We start from the raw sequence: 22525 nt of genomic DNA, 5'->3' as shown, positions 1-22525 counted from the left end.
TAGGGAAGAATAAGGACACTGAAAGCACTGGAGTATCAGCATGTTTGTCTGATCTGAATGTCAAGATGCAAAGTATGTTCATTTTCTTTTGGTTTTTACTTACAAAATATTCTATGAAATACAATAGCACTTACTGCATTTCCTTCTTTCACTCAAAAAACAACAACAGTATGACAAATTTTAGTTTTCTGATTTTCTATCAAAACACTGAAATATAAAACAGCGGGCAGAAAGGGAATCTTCAGGTGACGAAATACATTGAGAGTGAGAGCAGAAGCTCTTCAGAAGTGAGCAGTTACTCTGTCAATCTCCAGAAGATCATCCAAGATCTGAAACAGAGAGAGAGCAGAAAAGCTCATGAACAGGAAGGAAGGAAGCATGTGGAGATTATTGCTGTCATCACTGTAGTATCCGAACATTCAACAACGGGTCTAGTTCTCTCAATTGATTGGCCGAGTGGCATTCAGTGATGCTGCCTTTCATATGCAACCGGAATTACTGCAAATATAGAAACAGATCATTTTAATACTTGAATTTTCAAGTTTGAGGGTTATGGTTAACAAACGTTTTTTATTTTTTTTTTACTTTAAACGCGTTAAATAAAATAAAATGATAAATAGAAACTATATAGTCATTTAAAAAATAATAAAAAGGTAAGGTGAGGTGAGGTGAGGTGGGGGGGGGGACATAAAAATTACTAAACATTATAATTCAATATAAGAACAAAATTTGATGCATACTATATGCATTTCTAATAGTGAGAATTGCATTTATTTTACTGAATTTCCAGAATCATTAGCAAGCTCTTCCCCAAGAAATAGGCAAGAATGAACCTTGCACTTCATGATTCAGCTGAGTGCTTTGGCTTCTTTAGGAACTATTTTCATTCCCAGAGGAGGAAAAAAAAGCTGCATTTATCAGAAGCACGGGTTCATTTATATCAAGTTCTTGTTTTTTTGAATATTAAAAAAAGAAGGCGCTAGGTTCCAGCACAATTCCAAGTAGTGCTTAATTATATAAAATGATCATTCAATATATTTCCATCACTTGTTTATAATTGTCGTCTCCTCTGCCCTGCACTGGTGTATCATTCACTGCTCACTGAGGTAAAGTGTGACAGTGAGTGTCTTGGAGTTCAGCACTCACAATGTCTGACGTTGTGCCGATCTTCTTGGCCAGTTCGCTTCGCTCCATGGTGCTGAGGTACAGGTACTTATTCAGCAGCTCTCCGTCCAGAATGTTCTTCACAGCGTTCTGCAACGTCCGCCGATCGTAGTGCAGCATCCTGCAGTAATACACAGTGGGAAATGCTGAGAGGGTACAAAGAAGTGCACTAAAATATGTCAAATGTGGCCTGGAAATGTCTTTTACTGAATATAACTTTTTTTAGTTATGCTCAACCCTAAAATATTTATTGGCTTTTTATGAAATGCTCACGTAGAGTAAAATTTGCTCGCACGTCTGGTCCATTTAGGGTCTCATTTGTAAAATGTTAAGTATTAATTAATATTAACTGTTTAAATCTGTTCCAAATACAAATTCCCTAATGCAATTCTACCCCAAAATCTAAAAGCAATTCCTAAAAAGTTGATGGAAATTCATTGGTCAAAAGCGTTGAATCCCAAGAAGTGGTGTAATGTGATGATAAGCTGGAACGTTGTGGGGTTTCGCTGATTCGCGTCTCTCAGGACGTCAGCAGAACTAATGAGAAGAATCAGTACCTGAAGGCCTTTGGGTTGAGCCCAGCATGATGTGGCAGCATGGTGGTGAGGGCGTTCTGCAACATCAGCAGTCTGCGGTACGTCTTCTCCTGCATTGGCAGAAGCATCCCGACGCCACCGTCCAACGTAGCTGCACAGACACAGAATCACAGTTAGGTTTCTAATGAACTGGTTTAACTAGTTTGGGAATTCTAAAATAATGATGGCTCAGTGATCATGTTTCATGAATGTTGGTTGCTAGGGTGCGAAGGTGTTCAAAAGCCTCAAGAGAAGCGGGTGAAGAGACCCACCGAACCAGGTGATGTGTTTGTTATCCCAGGTGAGCGCTTTTTTGCTGGCCGTGTCCAGAGTTCCGCGGCATGGCATCCTCCATAAGGCGTTCACGTGAGCGCCCACGTTAAAGTCTGCTCGTCGCAGCAAACGCATCCCCCCGAAACTCTCTTTGGCTAAAGATGGTACAATGAAGGACATGCGTTTGATGTGGGACACTGGGAAAGAGCAGAGTCTAAAAGTATTGCAGAAAGGATCAAATAAATGACTCACCTTCAGGCAGGTACATGTAGACCAACAGGTTTTTGTCTCTGTCTGAAACTAAGAAAGGGTTTAAGAAATCAAATGAGTGGCGTTTACAAGAGTGTTTAAGCATAAAACAGCAGAAGATGGTAAGTCACTTACCTAGAAAGCCAAGCTGGTTATTGTCCACCATAAATTCAATGCTATAAACTTCCAGGGGCTTTGCATCCTGTGATGAAACAAAAAGAAACATGGAACAATCATACCTGTACACATTGACTCTGTCTGGCTGGTTCCTCAAGTGAGGACCCTTATAAGAAGTGTGCTTAACTGGACTGAATGTGCACTTGTAGTGTACTTCAAATCTTAAAAGTGCATTTAAAAAAACTGACTTACAGATAACATAATGAAATTCCCATATTTTCAATGATAAAATGATGGCCTTTCTAAATATATATTTAAATAAATGACAAGTTTCAATAGAAATAACATTAAAGTATATTTTAGTGTTAGTTAAGTAACTGTCAGTACATTCGGCAGTATACTTTAACCATAGACAATAGAAATAATTTTGAAATTGCATATAAATGTAGGTAAAAAGCATTGTAAAGTTAATCTAACTATTAAAATCTAAATGTAAACTATAATACATTTTCATTATGTTGTAAATAACATGCAAACAAGTGTCTGACGGTCACAATTAAGTATATTCTTTTTAAGTATATTATTTCCGTAATGAGTACTCTTTTTTTAAAGTATGCTAAAGTGTATTTCTGGACTTTTATGATCAAATTTACAGTGCTATTTTATTTGACTGCTTTCATACTCATTCATTTTGATTGTATGAAAAGTAACAGCGTGAACATTCTGTTAAATTCACTTTGTATTCCACAAAAGAAACGTATGTGTTTGGAACCAGTAAATGACAGCATGTTCATTCTTGGGTGAACTATCCCTTTAAATCCAACTAAATCAAAAAAGGAATTGACTGATATTTGACAGCAAACTCATGACAGGTTACCCTGCTGACGAGCGAGAGCGTCTTGCTCTCTTCCTGGTAGCGCAGCAGAGAGACGCTCTTCATGACATCAGCAGCGAGGATGAAGTTCTTGATGCTGTGCATCTGATGGATGTAGAGCTGCGTGTCGATGAAGGCCATGCCAGTCAGGTCATTATCCCTCAGGCTCCATAAGAAGATCTGCACACACACACACACACAACTCCATCATACAGAATGAACAGAAATGGCATTCTATTTTATGTGATGCAGCACGTGATCGTGTGTGGTACCTTCTGTCCGATGGCAGACACCAGGTATCCACTGCAGTGACAGAGAGCTGTAACAGGTCCCTTCTGCTCCTTCTCATACAGCACTTTAAACTTATTCTTGGTGAGGGGCTGACCGGGCTCTGGCACGACCTCAATCACATCCACAATCAGGATCTGTCAGACGGAATGAACCCAGATCAGAAGTTTGATGAAACGGATTTACAGAAGCAGTATTTTTTCTGATAAAATCTTCTGGGGGTGAAAAACTCTACGTTTGCTGTGCTTGTTTGCAGGGCTGCACAATTTTATAATTATATATCATAGTAAATAATATAATAATAAATAATAATTACTAAATATTAAACAAAATAAGAAATATTACGGTAGCAACATTGCACTGTAAAATAAAGTATTTTTCAGTACAGTAAAAAAAAGAATTGAAAAATTACAATATTAAGATTTCGGGCTGTTTTAACTTTTAAGCTGTTTAAAGCACAGATTTCTCTTTTGTTTATAAGCGTTTCTCATTACAATTATGGAAAGGTGATTGGCTCATGTCGCGTTCACAGTTGCACGAGTTTGTGTGGAGCAGCATTTACTGCTTGTGTATAAATGAACGCAGTACTACACTTCACTCTGAAACAGGCATCGCAAATATTTATGGAATTAAATCACAGCCGTTGCAATTTATTATTATATTGTAAATATTATACATATTTTATTTTTCCCAATTTTGAGATCACATGACAAGCAATATTTCTGTCTGTCTGTCTGTCTGTCTGTCTGTCTGTCTGTCTGTCTGTCTGTCTGTCTGTCTGTCTGTCTGTCTGTCTGTCTGTCTGTCTGTCTGTCTGTCTGTCTGTCTGTCTGTCTGTCTGTCTGTCTGTCTGTCTGTCTGTCTGTCTGTCTGTCTGTCTGTCTGTCTGTCTGTCTGTCTGTCTGTCTGTCTGTCTGTCTGTCTGTCTGTCTGTCTGTCTGTCTGTCTGTCTGTCTGTCTGTCTGTCTGTCTGTCTGTCTGTCTGTCTGTCTGTCTGTCTGTCTGTCTGTCTGTCTGTCTGTCTGTCTGTCTGTCTGTCTGTCTGTCTGTCTGTCTGTCTCTCTCTCTCTCTCTCTCTCTCTCTCTCTCTCTCTCTCTCTCTCTCTCTCTCTCTCTCTCTCTCTCTCTCTCTCTCTCTCTCTCTCTCTCTCTCTCTCTCTCTCTCTCTCTCTCTCTCTCTCTCTCTCTCTCTCTCTCTCTCTCTCTCTCTCTCTCTCTCTCTCTCTCTCTCTCTCTCTCTCTCTCTCTCTCTCTCTCTCTCTCTCTCTCTCTCTCTCTCTCTCTCTCTCTCTCTCTCTCTCTCTTATATATATATATATATATATATATATATATATATATATATATAAATGTACTTCCATTTCATTAAAGGGATAGTTCACCCACAAATTAAAATTAGCCCATGATTTACTCATGCTCAAGTCATCCTAGGTGTATATGACATTCTTCTTTCAGACGAATACAATCAGAGTTAAATTAAAAAATGTCATGGCTCTTCCAAGCTTTATTATGGAAGTGAATGGCCTTTTCTGTTTTGAAGTCCATAAAAGTGCATCTGTCCATCATAAAAGCGCTCCACACGGCCCCGAGGGGTTAATAAAGGCCTTCTGAGGCGAAGCGATGAACTTACGACGTCAGAAGTAGCGTAGTGCGTCATGGCGTAGTGTAAATATCAGCAGTATGTCGCATTACGCATAAGTTGCGCTTTAGGCTTAAGTGGAATCCGTATGTTCGTTTTGCCGGAAGTTAGTTATTTCACTTTCTAAAGTTTTAAATATGAATATTTTTCTTACACAAACTCATTGCTTCGCTTCAGAAGGCCTTTATTAACCCCCCAGAGCAGTGTGGAGCACTTTTATGATGCACTTATATGTTGCACTTTTATGGACTTCAAAACAGAAAAGGCCATTCACTGCCATTATAAAGCCTGGAAGAGCCATGACATTTTTTAATGTAACTCAGATTGTATTCGTCTGAAAGAAGAATGCCATATACACCTAGGATGACTTGAGGGTGAGGAAATCATGGGCTAATTTACATTTTTGGGTGAACTATCCCTTTAATGCACTACTACTTACTGCACCTGTCAGGAGTGTTTACAGATGTATGTAAGTGAAGACTCACTCTGCCCCTACAGGTGACCTCCTCTCCCTGCAGGAGGCACGTGCCCACGGCCACGTATCCCTTCAGCCCTGATACGGTCTCCTGACTCTTCAGAGCCACTGTCTTCATGCACGTCACATGCTCCCACTCCTCCAGGTCAATGCTGACGAAGACAGTTCAACAATATCATACAGACTGTTCGGTTTATTTTTCGTGATATTCATCATTTACTCACCCTCACGTCATTCCAGCCTAATAAGACATTCGCTTAACTTTTCTGTCCCTCTAATAAAAGTTAATGCAAACAAAACTTTATGCATCATAAAGAAACATCAAATAAAGTAAACTGAAGCTCAATTGTACTTGCTTGACATATGAAAACCAATGAGGTTTGAGCTTCCTTTACCATATTGATGTGCGCTTTATGTGTTGATCAATGTTTAAATGTGAATAAAAGCCTAAATTAAATCTGTTGTTCATCATATAACGTGATCGTGTCTCTTTAGAAGACTTGAATGAAACCACTATTCATATGGATTACTTTTATGATTTTTATGAACTTTTTGAAGCTTGAAAGTTGTGTTTACCTGGACTTTCAATGAAGGGACAGAAATCTCTCAGGTTTCATTAAAAATATCTCCATTTGTGTTTCGAAGATGAACAAAACTCTTATGATTTTGGAATGACATGAGGGTGAGTAAATGCTGACAGAATTTTTATTTTTTGGTGAACAATCCCTTTAAGTGAAACATGAAGGTGGTTCTCACCGCGTGTTTGGGATGGCCTCCCAGCTGACCGGAGAGATGAGCTGAATGGAGAATTTGTCCTGCTGAGGGTGGATGTACCGGTCATCTGAGAGAACAATTAAACTATTAAGACCCCATCAAATCAGACACATTCACTTTCTCCATGTACTCATCCAAACAAAGTGTCACACCTCTTTCAATGGTCTCAAACTCCTTCTCCTCTCCAGTCATTCTGGGAATACGAGTGCACTGATCTTTAACACTGCTGCACACAGCATACACCTTAAACACACACAATGGACCACGTATGAACGCATGACTGCACGCATTTACATAGCAACACTCATTTAATGCTGAATACTATTGTTATTTATGCAAAGAGCTTTGTCAATCATAACAGATCTCATTTACATATGAAATCTTAAAGGTACAGCAGCAATAACAGCCAGCCTAACTCTAAAGATGCAGTCACAATAGCGAAATTTTGCAGTCACTGTCCATTGCCAATAAAGGAGCAATGCATGAAGCACCGGCCACACAGAAATAACTTTCAAACAAAGCAGCTTCTGTTGGTCAACACAGCCTTTTTTGTGCGACTAACTGGAACACAAATGAAATATGCTAACTTTTTCACCCTAATGCGAATTTTGTTGAAATTACTGGATTTCGCATGGCAAAAATTTCGCAGAGCAGCGATAAATGTGACTGTGCCTTTCTATTTTCAGCGGAACACAAAAGAAGATATTTTGAAGAATGTTGGTAACCAAATGGTTTCTGTTCCTATTGACTTCTGATGTATTTTTGCCAATACAACGGAAGTCAATGGTCACCAAAAGTGTTTGGTTACCAACATTCTTCAAAATATTTTGTTTTATGTTCCAGCGAAGAAAGAAAGTCAAACAGGTTTGGAAAAAACATGAGAGTTAGTACACATGACAGAATTTTGATTTGTGGGTGAACTGTCCCTTTACGGGTCATAGATCATTTAAAGTTAAAAGTTTAAAAATTATGCTAAATTATGACTACATTCAATGAACTCCTTATCTACATCCCACAGCTTTTGTATTACCTTGGATTCCATGTGGTACGACACATAATGGACAGTACACCTGAGTGGAATCTTGCGGACAGGCCAGGGAGCATCGTATGAGAGGTAAGTGGGTAACACACTAATCCTCAGCTCGCCCTAAAGAGGCAAATGCACTTCAGTTACACATTTAACCTGTCAAGATCATCTTCCCAAGATATCCTGATACATTGGAGAGTGAATAACACTTTTAATATAATATTAAACATTATTTATATAACACACTTTATATTATTTAATATAATAGCACAGTCATTTAAGTCATTTAACATCCAATACTAAACGCTAATGTACGTTTTAGAACTTGTTTGTACCTGTTTGTTGAAGTAGAGGAATCCTTTGGGGCAGTTGATATTGTGAAAGGGAGAGAAGGACTCGATAGCGCCATCTATTGTCATGGGGTGGAGCCGCATTGCCCCACGAGAGGTCACCAACATCCAGTGAGGAGACGGCCCGCAGATAAACACCTGAAAAATAGCGCCAACCTATATGTAGTGCTTATTTTACAAATTTAAACTGTTCAAATCGGTGCCAGTGTATTGTATGCCAGCTCTGATAACTTGCCAGCAGTTTTGTTGTTAAAAACTATTGAAAATAATTTTGGGTAATTGAATTAAGCTGAAATAAAATAAAAATATATAAATATTAGATATTTTGCCTTGGCAACTAAGTACTAAAGTACTAAGAACTCAAACTGAAACACTAAACTGAAAACTGAAACAGTTTACTAAACTAAACTAAAACTGAAACAAGAATTGATTAAAACTAAAAGAAATGTAAAAAAAAAAAAACTGATAAAAAAAAATGTATAAATACTATAATAGTATGAAAAGAATACAAAAATAAACTTTATTACCTTATATACATTTAGAATTTAACACAAAGTAAAGGCACCGATATACAGTTTTTAAACCAAGTCACAGACAGACGTACCCCTGCGTATCCTGAGATGTCCTGGAAGTATCTGAATCTGGCCACACGACCCTTGACCACCAAAGTCTCCTCTCCCTGACCCTCAGGCTTCTTGTCCTTTCTAATTTTGGACTTCTTCTCTCTGAAGTTAATGTTATGAGGCATCTGACAGGAAGAAAACAAAGCCACCACTCTTCATCGTTCAAGCATCATTAGAGTAAATGTCCAGAGAAGAGTATTTAGTGTTGGCTTGTACCTTCTTAAAGCGCACTTTCAGGTTGCTCTGAGCTTGCTGCTGGTCGTATGGAAAGGCCTCATATATCAGAAGCTCTTGATCAACATGTGCCTGTTAAGATTTGATTGACAAATTCAGTCAAATTAAAACTGTAAACTTCATCTCATCCAGAAGAGCAGGTTTCTGTGATAAACTTACCAGCAAGTAAGGACGGCTGTGGTTGTAGCCTAATGACACAAGAGAAACTTCTTTGACCAATGGAATGTCTCCCTGCCTCGTCACTTCCTCCTTTTTGAGCTCCCCTTGAGTAGCCGATTGGCTAGCAGAGCTGTCAACCAAAACACGTTGACCAACAGGGAAATTTTTCACCAGGAAAACCAAGCGCCAGTCGGGAATCTGGTAGATCTGATTAAGAAACGACAAAAGAATCTTAACAACACATAATAAGAACAAAACACTAATTTTATGTTTTACATGTGATATGAAAGCTTATACCATGAAACAGCCTCTAATCACTAATTTAGTGTCATTGATGTATCATACTAAGCAACCATAAAGGAAGATAAACTTTTCATCTTTGTATTTTTGGGTAAATTATATGGATTTTAGAGTCATAAAAAGGGACATTTTAAAATTTAATATGAAATAATAAAATATAAAAAAAGTAAAAAATAATATTTAATATATATATATTTTTTAACTTATTTTACTTAATTTTTTAATGAAGACAAGGAAATATTGTTGCGCTCAGAAAGGCTAGTTGTAAGTCCAGGTGCGTGAAAACCAATAAAATGTATTAGAGACTGTAGATGGTTCGCACTCTGAAAAACTAGACAAAGTCTTTAGTAAAAATGAGCATTGAGAATAGCTGGATGGCTGAAACGTCTGCTCTTGCTCTATTAAAACAACTGATTCTTTTTGCTAAAGACTTTGTCTAGTTTTTCAGAGTGCGAACCATCTACAGCCTCTTCTACTTAATTTTTTAATAATTACAAAAGATTTTTTTTTCACCACAAATCCAACTTAAATCCATCCATCTCTTTCAAGGAAATCTCTGTAAATCAGTGAGAATGTTCGTCACCTCCATGACTCCGTTCTCTCTGACCAGCAGGCACCAGTGTGATGGCTCTAGTCTGCTCCCGCCGCCCTCTCTTCCTGTCTGAGTCGAGTTCCCTGCTGCAGAGCCGCGGCTGGACTCTTCTTTACTAGGGCTGGTCAGAGGGTGCGACTCCCCATACAGCATCTCCTCCTCATCATCCAACGCATTACTGGCACAACATGAGGGAAAGAAACTGAATAATTATAGCCAAAAGACTGGAAAAATAGCATTTTAAAAAAGTGAGTGTGTGGATACCTGAATTCCTGGATAATGGTCTCTGTTTCTGATTGGGTTCTGATGGGAGCTTCCTCTTTGGCCAGGAAGTTGGCCTTGTTCTCAGTGGTAAACATGCCACTGGCGTCACGGTATGCACATAATGTAATAACCCGTGATTGCTGAGAAAAAATTAGAATTTGTCATATTGAGAACACTTTAAAAGGTAAACATTCAACATTTAATGTATTTCAGTACATTTCTGTATTTCAGTAAAGAGAATCTAATGAGATTAATGGCAATTACAAAAAAAATAACTTGTATATGCATATATATATTATTTATACTATGTTACCATTTGTTACTATTTGAACCAAATAAAAGCAAGAAAAAAAAAGAAAAGAAAGAAAATGTGTAAAAAAAAAACGTCGGTCCTAAACATAGGAATTATTTTCTTTATTTGCTTTAGATTTAGAGGTAAAATACAGTTTTTCAGAAAAATTTCATGAGTTCAGCATAAAATACACTACTGTTCACAAGTTTGGGGTCAGCACGATTTTTTAAAATAATTAATACTTTTATTCAGAAAATATGCATTAATTTGATCAAAAGTGATGGTAAAGAAAATTATAAAGAAACAAGAAATTCTATTTCAAATAAATGTTGTTGTTTTTTTACTTCCTATTCATTAAAAGAATCCTGAACAAAATGATCAGTTTTCACAAAAATATTAAGCAGCACTACTGTTTGACACTGATAATAACACAAATTGTTTATTGAGCAGCAAATCATCTTATTAGAATGATTTTTGAAGGATCATGTCACACTGAAGACTGGAGTAATGATGCTGAAAATTCAGATTTGTCATGACATTATAAAATATATTTAAATAGAAAGACAGAATTTATTTTTAATTGTAATAATACTTGACAATATTTATTTTTTTAACTGTATTTGATCAAATAAATGCAACTTTGGTGAGCATTAGAGACTTCTTTCAAAAGTATTTAAAAAAATCTTAGTGACCCCAAACTTTTGAACGCTGAGATATCTGCATGGACTGACCGTGTGGATTTGTGGTTTCTGCAGTGCCAGGCGGTGGCTCTTCCCCATGTACGAGTCACTCTTCAACACAAACATGGTGACCACTCCCTCTGCTGTCATGATGACCACGTAAGGATCGGCCACAGAGCAGTGCACTATGGGAGAGCCCAGGTCCACAGGTATAAAGTGGAGCTGTGTCACTGAGTGCAAGAAGAAACAGAGACCAGATGAAATACAGGTCATCCATCATATGGTCATAGTTAAAAAAAACACACTGATGATGTGCTCACTTACCTCCCTCTAGCAGTCTGATGCCCATAGGAGACACCTGGATGATGTATTTATTGTCTCCGATGTTGCCCGCATACACAGTGGGACCCTGTGTGGCGAAACCACTAGTGTCCAGCTCCATAATCTCCTGACCAGTCTGCAGGATCTGAACACACACAGCAAGAGCAATGAAACACTGTAAAGCTGAGGTCACATTAGCAATATTACAGCGAGATTTCATGGGCAAGTGACTGCAAGCGTTATGATTGGTTGAAAAGTATGCAATGAGCATGAAGCTCATATGAGATAGTAGTGATGGGAATATGACATACTAGCATACCGCTTACTATTGACTATATAATAGATTGCAAATAATTCAGCAGTCTAATAAAAAAAATGAGTTAATAAGAGGTTAAAAATTGTGGCAGATGGCAGTACATTAAATGGAAGGTCAAGTCAAGTGCATTGTATTGTGGATTACAATACTGCACTGCGCAATATTCTATGCCCATACAGTGGATGTGCAAAATATATACTGCATACAGTCAACACAGTAAAAGTAATACGGTAGTATGTTATACAGAGTATAGCCTGTGAATACCATAGTAGAGTCTTCTCTACTGAGGATGAGGAAGCCGTGTTTGTTCTTGTCATCCTCCACTGTGGGCTCGTGCTTCTCCTCCTCAGGACCCTCACTATCGCCCTCAGCTGGAGACTGCAGACATATAGCAAAGCAGTTAAAGTAAAGCAGCTTAACAAGACTACTATTACTGATTTATCAAATAGAAGACATAAGAAAAGCGAAAGGTGGCTGCAACAAATCACCTTTTCAGGTTTCTCCTCACAGTATATGACTGTCCACATGTCATGGCATCCAGGAAGTTCAAACGTCGTGACCACCTGCGGTCTTATGCTTTTCTATAAACCAGCAAAATATATCACAAGTTTAATATAATAAAGTAAGAATGGTTGACACATGTACTTTTCAATTGCCAGTGGCCAATATATTGTCAACAAATACAGTATGCGAGGCCTATAATGCCAACACTGCAAAAAGTGCTTTTTTTTACTCCGTATTTCTGTGGTTTTGCAGAGAACGAATATATAAACACTCTTAAATCAAGAGACATTTAATTGAAATGCAAAATGGCATAAGATAAGAAGCCTTGTTTCTGAGAAATGTATTATTAAAGGTGCAGTAAGCGATTTCTGAGAAACGCTGTTGAAAGTGGATTGGACCGAGCACCACAACACACAATTTTAGCCAATCATCAGAAGGGGGCGTATACACTTATGATGGAGGAGAGAGAGTGAGCAAGAGGGAGATTTGAAGAAAGACTGTAGAAAGACAGAGAGACAAGGTCAAAATATCACTGGATCACTCCGGGTTAATATTAAGAAATACTCAGCAAATGACTTTTGAATTTCAAATGGTTTGTCTTTAAGCATATTAAAAACATCACATAGACATATAAACAAAATAAAAAAAACTTGATCACCATTCAAATCTGGTCTTCATATGAGTTTCATATGCATCTCCTGAGACTTGCCATCAGATTTTGAAGGAAGGGACACACCTTTTCATTCTTTATTACCGTTTTCCACATTTTAGATTAAGAGTAAAATTATTAAAACTATAAAACATAAATAGAATTATGGGAATTATGTAGGAGATCAAAACTATCTTATATTTCTTTGTCAAAGTCATTTTTAAGACACATTTGAGATCAAAACACCTGAGATGCATGTTAATACCAGGTGTAAATGGGGCCTCATAATGAACGCATTTGCATTTAACACTTGACAAATAACACTAGTTTCATGCATCCTGTGTGAAATGCATGAGCAGTGCATCAGCAGTGTGCCTCTGCTGTATCTCGGGTGTTTTAAAGGCCTCTCCAACCATCTCTGAGGCAGCCCTGGTAAAGCCCAGACGTCACTGTAGCACCCGCACAAACCTGCGGCAGACGAGCCTCACCGCCGCAGGACCGAGTGCTGTGCATTTCTGCTTCAAACATGCAGCACATGCAATTGCCATCCATGTTTACAGGACCAGGAGTACACAGGGGGCAGTGTCTGCATTAATAACCATACCTGCAGTACAGAAAGAGCTCCATTCTTGCCATATCCTGAGCACACCACCACCTCCAGATCCGGCTCTGGGTTAGTTTGAAACTGATGGAAGAATTGACATTGTATCACAATTAATCAGAAAACCAATATTTTTCCCCAACTCAACCGTTAAATGGAACTAATAATGTTTGAGACTAAATCTGTCTCACTTTTCATGCTGTGTCTCAGGGTTCCGTATTAAATACCTCACTGATCTCAACTGCAACAGAGTGCCAAAATCAAGAAATGAGGCTCCATCATCCTGAAGTCAATCATTTTTTTTTAATTAGTTATTAGTTGCCTGAAATAGGGTCTGTGATTAACTAGCTGAAGGTATTTTCTTGTTTTATACTACAACAAAAAATACACCAGTAATACCTACTTGTGATTTTTTACTTTTAGGGTTTCTAACAAGTGTCTAAATGGGAGTACAGAGGTTGTCGGGGACATTTAACTTCTACATGCTGAAACTCATCTAGTCCCTAGTCCACTTTCACAGCCACAATGGGTTTATAATCGCACTCTTGCAATTCTAACTCAAACTTTCGGGGGAAAAAGTTTTTAAATAAAGACTAAAATGCCACGTACATACTGCAGTTAAATTCGGTTGTCAGTTGACCTTTTAGTGTTGAACTGACCACATTCCACTGACCCATTCTGACCACACACAGTTCAGTATTTTATGGGAGTGAAAAACGCATTCTACAACCAAATGAACTCCTGAAAATGCAGGTAGTGACAACCGCCTTTACAAAAATTCAGTTTGTACGGAATTATTATTAACAACTAGTTGTTAATATCATATTTAAACATGAGATGTGTCTCTCATCTGTATGTGTGTGGTACAAGAAAACCACAGGGAAAGTGGTATGAGCTTTGAGTCATTTGTGTTGCCAGATCTTGCTAGAAAAAACAGATTGTGTCTCTTCAGAAAACTAAACCGCTCAATTCATTTGGATTAGTTTTATGATCTATTTATGAACTTTTTGAAGCATCACATTTTCAGTTGTGTAGCTGTCAATGGAGGGACAGAAAGCTCTCAGATTTCATCAAAAATATCTGCATTTGTGTTCCGAAGATAAACGGAAGTCTTACGGGTTTGGAACGACATGAGGGTGAGTAATTAATGACAGAACTTTAATTTTTGGGTGACTAATCCTTTAATGGTGACGTTGAAGTCATGCAACCATGGTATGGTTCGTTTAGTATCGGTAATTTTCACCTACATTCAGCTTTTTACTTCTGGTGATTGAATTTAGGCTTCAAAATCCATAAATGTGTTGATTATCATGATGATTATCATAAACTCTTTTGGTCACAGAGCTTCTTTTCTGCAATAATCCAAACAATGGAAAAATCCTACTGGGTTTTTGTCAAGGGAATCAGGGTGATGCGAACTTACGAAGGTTAGCTTACAAAAATACATCCTCACTGAAGTACTCTACAGAGAAAATAATGGTACCTCTTCAGACAGGAAGGCCGGTTCTCCCATGGAGGCGCTGGCACAGGGTCCAATGTTTAGTATGCTGTCACAAACCTGGACATAAGCATCAGATGGCCCGTCAAATCAAGTTCAATACATCGTTTCGTACAGGCAACAACATTTGAAATGTACATAGGTTGTATTCACAGTCCCTAATATTGTAAATGAAATGTGTTATAGAGATCAGATTAGATAGGACCTCACCTCAAATGAGTATGTAGCCAACTGAGTGCCTGACTGAGCCTCACTCCCGTACACCTCAATTTCATCAAGCTCATCAGGTAGATTCGCCTTACCTGAACACGGCAACTCACACACATATATCCAAAACACACTAACACAAATATCTGTTCATGTAAAACACTGCGATTAATTACACTACCTGCCCAGTTAGTTGTGGAATCCACACGCTTCTTTTTATTTGGAGGCTCTTCCTGGAAGATGGAGGCATTTAATATAAGGGAATAAGCTTCAGATTTCTTTTTACAAAAGATTTTATGTTTAAAGGGGACATTTCATGAAAATGTATTGTGAATGACAAAACTATCATTTGGCTGGATCTCAGCATTAGAAAAAGAGTGGCTAAATCTTATTTTATTGTAGATATTAATGAAATAAAACGCCACAAGTGTACTTAAAGAGAATTAAATTTCATAATGACACTTAAGTACACTTTTACAAAGTGCACTTTTGAATAATGTAAAATTAAAAGTTTTGTTTTAAGGTACATTTTAAATCATTGTCCTAATCTTTTGTCATGCTTTAAAGTACACTTATTTCGATATGTTGACTAACATACTAAAGAACATGTAAAGAGCTTGATTATAATTTTAACTGTAGTGTAAAATTCAATAAAAAGTTAATAGCCTTTAAATGTAGTAAATTGCAACATTATCATTACAAATGTGTAATTACAAATATATTAATACAATTCATGATAATAAAGTACATTTTAGTTTCCCATAACTGCTTTCCAGTACATTTCAAAAAGACAATAGAAGTAATTATGAATTTACATATTTTAGAATACATTTTCATTTGCAAATAACATCAGATGACCTGTCAAATCTAGTTCAATTAACAATGAACATGCAATTAAGTGTAATTTAGTTTACACTGAAGTATATTCTATAAAAGTATGTCATTTCCGTATTAAAAACTCTTTTAAAAGTATGCTAAATGGATGTTTTCTTCACAAGGGATCACACACACCTGTTTCTCTTTATCCTCATTCTCTTTGCCCTCTTCTATAAGTGTTTCCTGAATTTTCTCTGTGTACCTGAGCAGCAGTGAGTTGCCCAGACGAGAGCCTAAGAACAGATAACCGGCCTCCATTGTCATCATCTGAGAGGAGAGAGATGGAAGGAGCTTGTGAGTTGCCTCTGTGAGCAAGCACAGAGGATTGAAGTCTGATGATTTCTATGACTGTGAAGTATGTTTTAAGTGGTTTTGACACAGCGAAACACTCACGCAGGTGGTCAGGACACTGGCAGCAGCCTTATCGAAGTGGAACGCCCGCACACTCCTCATGCCATCTGTGATGAGCGTCAACACGTAACTGCACACACGAAAAGACACTCAGCCAAGAAACACTCAAAATCAAATGACCAGTTTAAACCAATCCAGTTTTATGGTCATAAATACACAAGATCTCACATTTCTCCTCCTTTTAGTGAGATAACCATTTTATCGGAGGTAATGAAGGATGCTTGAGAACAATCCAGTGTGATCTTCACTTCCTCCTGTGGCTCTAAAGAGCAAAACAGATCGAATAAAACTCATCAATTAGGGTAGTAATCATAAAGACTTAATGAAAAAGTCCCAGAAGCACTTACTCAAGGGGAAAGCTGTGGTGCCATTGGTCTGACTGTTGAGTGACACTCCAAACGGAGGAACACTCTGGTTTAGATACAACAAGGAATTCACAGCGAACACCACAACTCCACCTGAAGAAAAAACAAAATATTATCATGCAAAGAGCTTCACGGGTTGGATGCTGGAGTTTTCATGTATACTGGACACTGACTTGCTGTTCCTTCATTTTCCTTCCTAATTTATAAACAAAATTTCAAGCATTTAAGCAGGACCATTTGAATCAGAAGGTCTTCATGTTCCTGCTGTCACATTTAAATGTTTAAATTATATTAATCATACTAATGCATTTAGAGATAATATTGGTTCAAATTCATATAGTTGAAATACAGGCTTAAGTTAAAATAAGACTCAAAAATGTCAACATAACACACGAAGAACTGTAAATATTATTTTTCTGATATGATATAGTAAAATGTATTCATTAAGTGTAAGGAAACTGTTCCCAATCTCTATAAAATACAAACTGTCACCATAATACAGTGGTTCTCAACCAGGGGTCCGGGGTCCACTAGGGCCTCAGCAAACTTCCAATGAGTCCTCAAGATGACTTACAACGAATTAAAATACGACAAAATGTAAAATATTTCAAGATGGGTCTCATTTAAATTCACCCCATCAACAACTGTTTGTGTTCTTTTGAAGAACCAGAATCCCAACAGTCGTGGAAAACTTGGATATATGAGGAAGGCTAATTTAAAAAGTGTGATTTCTAGACCCATAAAAGTCAGGTCAATTAATAAAATCTTATAATGAATAAACATCTGACTAATTAGTTTAGGAAATTAAGTTTCAAATTTTTGTAAAACAATCCAGTAAATAAAGGACGACTGGTAGAGTCCTAAAACTCCTAGAATCCTTAAAAAGAATTATTCTAATGATTTTATTATTAATTAACAAAAACAAGGGGTGCAAATAACTGTAACTTCCCAAAATAACTGTAAAAAGGACGAACTGTACACTTTACAGTTCAAATAATACAGGTTTAGACAAAAACAATTAAATCATCACCTTTTGAAAGTTAATAATCACATTAAACCATATCTCAATTCCTGTTTTCTGTTGCCAAATTTAAGACCTCTTGAAATGAGAAGACTTTTCTTAAACCATTTATATTGAAGATATTTAAGACTTTTTATTGCTTTAAATTTGATACAACTGAATTTAAGATTTTTTTTAAAGACCCGCAGGGACACTGTGGGGGAGTCAAAAAGGTTGAGAATCAATGTCTACATGAAGCTCTTGCAGGTAGAGGCGAGTATGGAAGACATTTTACCGATGGGTTTGGGAACAGCCATGACCTGAGTGCAGTCGAAGGGCAGGTTACTCAGCGACCAGATGACTGGATGAACCTTCTGCATGATGTTTAGAGAGATTGCCACGATACTGCACGTGTCCTGGCGAACTGCTACACGCCTAGCCACAACAAACACATCTGTTTATCAGCATGTGGAGAGGTGCCTCAATAAAACTCATACCCCTGGATTTCACAGACAAGGCTTAAGCCTAGTCCCTGACTGAAATGCATGTTTGAGCTGTTTTAAATGACAGCAACTTGCACTGTGTCATTCTTTTGTCTCAAGATGCACACCAGTAATTCTAAGGCATGTTTGTAAAACCTACTTAAATGCCCTAATTGAACTAAGGCCTTATCCTGGCTTAATCAAAGCCCTGTCTGTGAAACCAGGTCTAAGTGCGTCATGGCATATGATTGAGACAGGAAATGTATATGTAATGAAGTGTTGATAAGCAGGCTAAACAGTCATACCCCGGCCACGTCTGATTGGGCTCAAACAGAATAAGAAGTGTGGGCTCGTAGTAACCATGGAGAAACTTCATATCGATGATGTTTAGGAGCTTCTCATCCAGTTCACGAACATCAATTATGTAACTGGGTAGAAAACTCGATTTCTGCCTGAAAGAAGAGAAACATTATCATTGAAATCATGTTGCAAAAAATGACTAGTTTCATATTAATAAAGTCTGATACACTACTGTTCTTTCAGTCTTTTTTTTTTTTTTAAAGCATTAAATTGACCAAAAGTGACAGTGAAGACATTTATAATGTCACAAAAGTTTTCTAATTCAAATAAATGCAGTTCTTTTGAACTTTCTATTCATCAAAGAATCCTGAAAAAAAACAGGTTTTCCACAAAATTATTAAGCAGCTCAACTGTTTTTAACATTGATAATAAAAAATAAATGTTTCTTTAGCAGCAAATCAGCATATTAGAATGATTTCTGTAGGATCATGTGACACTGAAGACTGGAGTAATGATGCTGAAAATTCAGCTTTGCCATCACAGGAATAAAATTACATTTTAATAATATATTAAAATAGAAACCGGTTATTTGGAATTGTTATAATGTTTCACAATATTACTGTTTTACTGTATTTTTGATCAAATAACTGCAACTTCATACAATAACATAAATCGCACATTTTTGAACGGTAGTGTAATAATTTAGAAAATATTTGTTTGTACCCCTCTCCCACAATCCCCTCTTGATCATCGGTCAGCGTGTCCCTCCTGAAGGGCAGAACCACCAGGCAGGTGCCGTACACCAGCATGACAGCGCAGCGGTTTTCTGGGTCCACTCGCACCATTGGAATGTGCACATTCTGAACAAACCCTTCCTAAAGTGATCCAGAGATACACCACAGATCAATCAAAACACACATCTTCGCAGAACAGCAGTTCAACACATGCTCATGAACGCAATACACACTCTCAACTCTGGTTCCTCAAAATAGTGCAGTGACAAAGTCTTGAGGTCATGTGTGCCTGGATCATACTCCACAATTGAGAGCTGAAAGGGGAAAAAAACATGCAAACATTAGATTGACTTATTATTTAAACTCTTTTTTGCAGGAAGTAGCTTTGATGTAGTCAAACGTACCTTGGCATCTTTGAAGCTCAGAAGCAAGGCGTCTCTGTTGGTGGCCGCGAGCTGAACACTGGCCATGGACATCACATTTCCAAAGAGAGAGAAACACGCCACCTGCTCCAGTTTCTCTTTACGGCTCTTGCCATCTACAAGGTTTATTATTGAACATAATAATAATAATAATCAAATCTTAATCTACAGAATACTTGATTATGGATAATAAAATTAAAAGACCTACCTGATGGCTTTTCTGATTTGGAAGTGCTCTAGAATGAAATTAGAACAAATGATTAATATTTACAGTAATGACTCATATATTTTAAAATCAAAGAAAACCAAACAAAGTGGCATTAATTTTACAGTAAATTCAAACTCACACTTCAGGTTTAAAATGATAAAAACAAATACTCGTAATAATTGCGATTTTTTAAAATGTTTTTGAAAGAAGTCTCATATGCTCACCAAGGCTACATTTATTTTGTCATAAATACAGCAAAAAATTGTATTATTGTGAAATATTACAATAAGGCTATATATTTGGTGGTCATTGAGGAGATTCCCCCTTCCATATGTAAAGCGCTTTGAGCAGCCAGAAAAGCAATATATAAATGTAACGAATTATATATATATATATACAGTACAGCTATATATATATACAGTACCAGTCAAAAGTTTGGAAACATTACTATTTTTAATGTTTTTGAAAGAAGTCTCTTATGCTCATCAAGCCTGCAGTAAAAAAAAAAAAAACAGTAATATTATGAAATATTATTACAATTTAAAATAAAGGTTCTCTTTTTTAATATACTTTAAAATGTAATTTATTTTTGTGATGCAAAGCTGAATTTTCATCAGCACGTACTCCAGTCTTTGGTGTCTTATGATCCTTCAGAAATCATTCTAATATGCTGATTTATGATCAATGTTGGAAACAGTTGTGCTGCTTAATATTTTTTTTATAACCTGAGATACTTTTTTCAGGATTATTTGATGAATAAAAAGTTAAAAAGAACTGTATTTATTTAGAATAGAAATCTTTTGTAACAATATACACTACCGTTCAAAAGTTTGGGAACAATAACTATTTTTTTTTTTAAGAAATTAGTACTTTAATTCAACAAGGATGCGTTAAATTGATAAAAGGTGATGGTAACGATTTATATTGTTAGAAATGTTTTTATTTTGAATAAATGCTGTTTTTATGAATAAATGCTGTTAACGTTTTACTCATCAATGAATCCTGAAAAAAGTATTCCAAAAAAATATATTAAACAGCTCAAATGTTTCCATCATTGATAATAACTGAGTATCAAATCATCATATTAGAATGATTTCTGAAGGATCATAAGACACCAAAGACTGGAGTACTTGCTGATGAAAATTCAGCTTTGCATCACAAAAATAAATTACATTTTAAAGTATATTAAAAAAGAGAACCATTATTTTAAATTGTAATAATATTTCATAATATTACTTTTTTTTTTTTTTTTTTTTAACTGCAGGCTTGATGAGCATAAGAGACTTCTTTCAAAAACATTAAAAATAGTAATGTTTCCAAACTTTTGACTGGTATTGTATATATAAAGAGTTCAGATGCAAAAGCCTCTAAGTGCCATCTGAAATTTTCTTCTAGAATGATCATTTTTATCAAGTTCATATATTTAGGTTCAGTAATTTCACTTAAATGTCAATAAAAAAAGACCTATTAATTGACATTTAAGTGAAATTACTGAACTTGATAAAAATGATCATATATATATATATATATATGTGTGTGTGTGTGTGTGTGTACCACTCCTCTGATAGGACACCTATGTGAACTGGCCTCACTTATCCACTTTCTTAAATGACAGTTGCTGTGTCTAAATATGTACGGATACATTTCATTTGACAGCTTTACTTAAACAGTGACATAAAACACTCTCCACCCTCACCTCCACATCATAAATGATCCTGTAGACATACAGCTGAGATGTCCCTGCCACCACCAGGTTTTTCTCCTGGCTGGAAATGAAGTTGCAGTACACGGCAAACTCCACAGCAGTGGGCGGATGAGCCTGACGGTAAACTGCATACATGATGAAGAGCAGCTCCTCTCAGAGTCAGCAGCACCTTACGAACCAAACACAGTGTGAAGACTACAGTTTCATACTGATGATGTTTGCTTCATATCTGACTCTGTTGCTGTGTTGCTGAAGCTGTACAGTGGGGCTTTATATTCTCTAACACTAACACACAACCGATAATGCGCTAAATATACACACTCTCTGATTTATTTGATCGACTTAATGATTTCTACGCATATTTTAACGTTTCATTAACATTATTTGAATCTCAAACATGTCCTGCTAACATGCTAGCTAGCTTTATTTGATCATAATAAACAATTTGTAGATACGCAAAATAAACTCTAACATACCTGCGAATTATTTTGCAAATTTTCAAATGAGCCCTTTGACCATTGGGTCTCATGAATATAAATATTAAACACCAAACTCAGCACAGTGGACAGCACTTTTTATTCATTACACATCCCAGAAACACTCGCGCCAGCAGTGCTGCGCTGAAATGTGTCCGACGTGCGCAATGTGCGCAACATGAGTTCCTGCCACTACGAGGAATAATCATAGGGAATAATGCGCATTTTTATTCACCCTACTTTGAATTTATCGATAAATAGAGTATTATTACCGGTAGTATTTTAATAAATATAAAGTCAAGTAAACAGTCAGTAATAAAATAAGAATAACTGAACAAATTACAAGCAATAGCCCAAATAAATACAATCAGGACAGGGCTGAGGGGCCCCTGGGCTTGAGTTTATGTTGGGGCCCTATCTACGCTACAAATGACCTCAACTAGAACATCATTATGGAGTAGCACAAAATACACAAAAATTGGGGGCATTATTGCACTAAAA

At 36.8% G+C, this 22525-nt stretch overlaps 1 protein-coding gene across 1 annotated transcript; it reads right to left on the bottom strand.

The window, feature by feature from the left end:
• Positions 1–25: 25 nt before the first annotated feature.
• cpsf1 (cleavage and polyadenylation specific factor 1) lies at positions 26–22199 on the bottom strand. The gene is made up of 38 exons (XM_081377604.1): positions 22025–22199; positions 21540–21717; positions 19844–19871; positions 19618–19751; positions 19447–19527; positions 19203–19354; positions 18485–18631; positions 17993–18132; positions 16680–16790; positions 16501–16594; positions 16315–16402; positions 16057–16188; positions 15227–15278; positions 15049–15140; positions 14824–14898; positions 13344–13424; positions 12075–12167; positions 11851–11964; positions 11274–11415; positions 11001–11179; positions 9978–10117; positions 9705–9891; positions 8822–9028; positions 8645–8734; positions 8410–8553; positions 7791–7943; positions 7459–7575; positions 6581–6671; positions 6411–6495; positions 5665–5806; positions 3525–3677; positions 3256–3432; positions 2397–2463; positions 2265–2312; positions 2012–2167; positions 1722–1851; positions 1147–1285; positions 26–329 (listed from the first exon to the last, which is right to left on the bottom strand). Exons 2-38 carry the CDS (start codon positions 21681–21683, stop codon positions 282–284), a joined length of 4353 nt encoding a protein of 1450 aa, XP_081233730.1. The 5' UTR covers positions 21684–21717; positions 22025–22199; the 3' UTR covers positions 26–281.
• Positions 22200–22525: the final 326 nt, after the last annotated feature.

The sequence above is a fragment of the Scardinius erythrophthalmus genome (assembly GCF_964197995.2).
Source record: "Scardinius erythrophthalmus genome assembly, chromosome: 10".
In the NCBI taxonomy this organism is placed as follows: domain Eukaryota; kingdom Metazoa; phylum Chordata; class Actinopteri; order Cypriniformes; family Leuciscidae; genus Scardinius; species Scardinius erythrophthalmus.
This window is presented reverse-complemented; position numbering and strand designations above follow the sequence as displayed.

Excerpts from the sequence above, each read along its gene's own strand:
- cpsf1 (XM_081377604.1), bottom strand. The coding sequence starts at position 21,683 with ATGTATGCAGTTTACCGTCAGGCTCATCCGCCCACTGCTGTGGAGTTT. Across the intron at positions 16,403-16,500 it reads TCACTAAAAGGAGGAGAAAT|TTACGTGTTGACGCTCATCA; the intron begins GTGAGATCTTGT and ends TCGTGTGTGCAG. Across the intron at positions 2,168-2,264 it reads CTACATGTACCTGCCTGAAG|CCAAAGAGAGTTTCGGGGGG; the intron begins GTGAGTCATTTA and ends TACCATCTTTAG.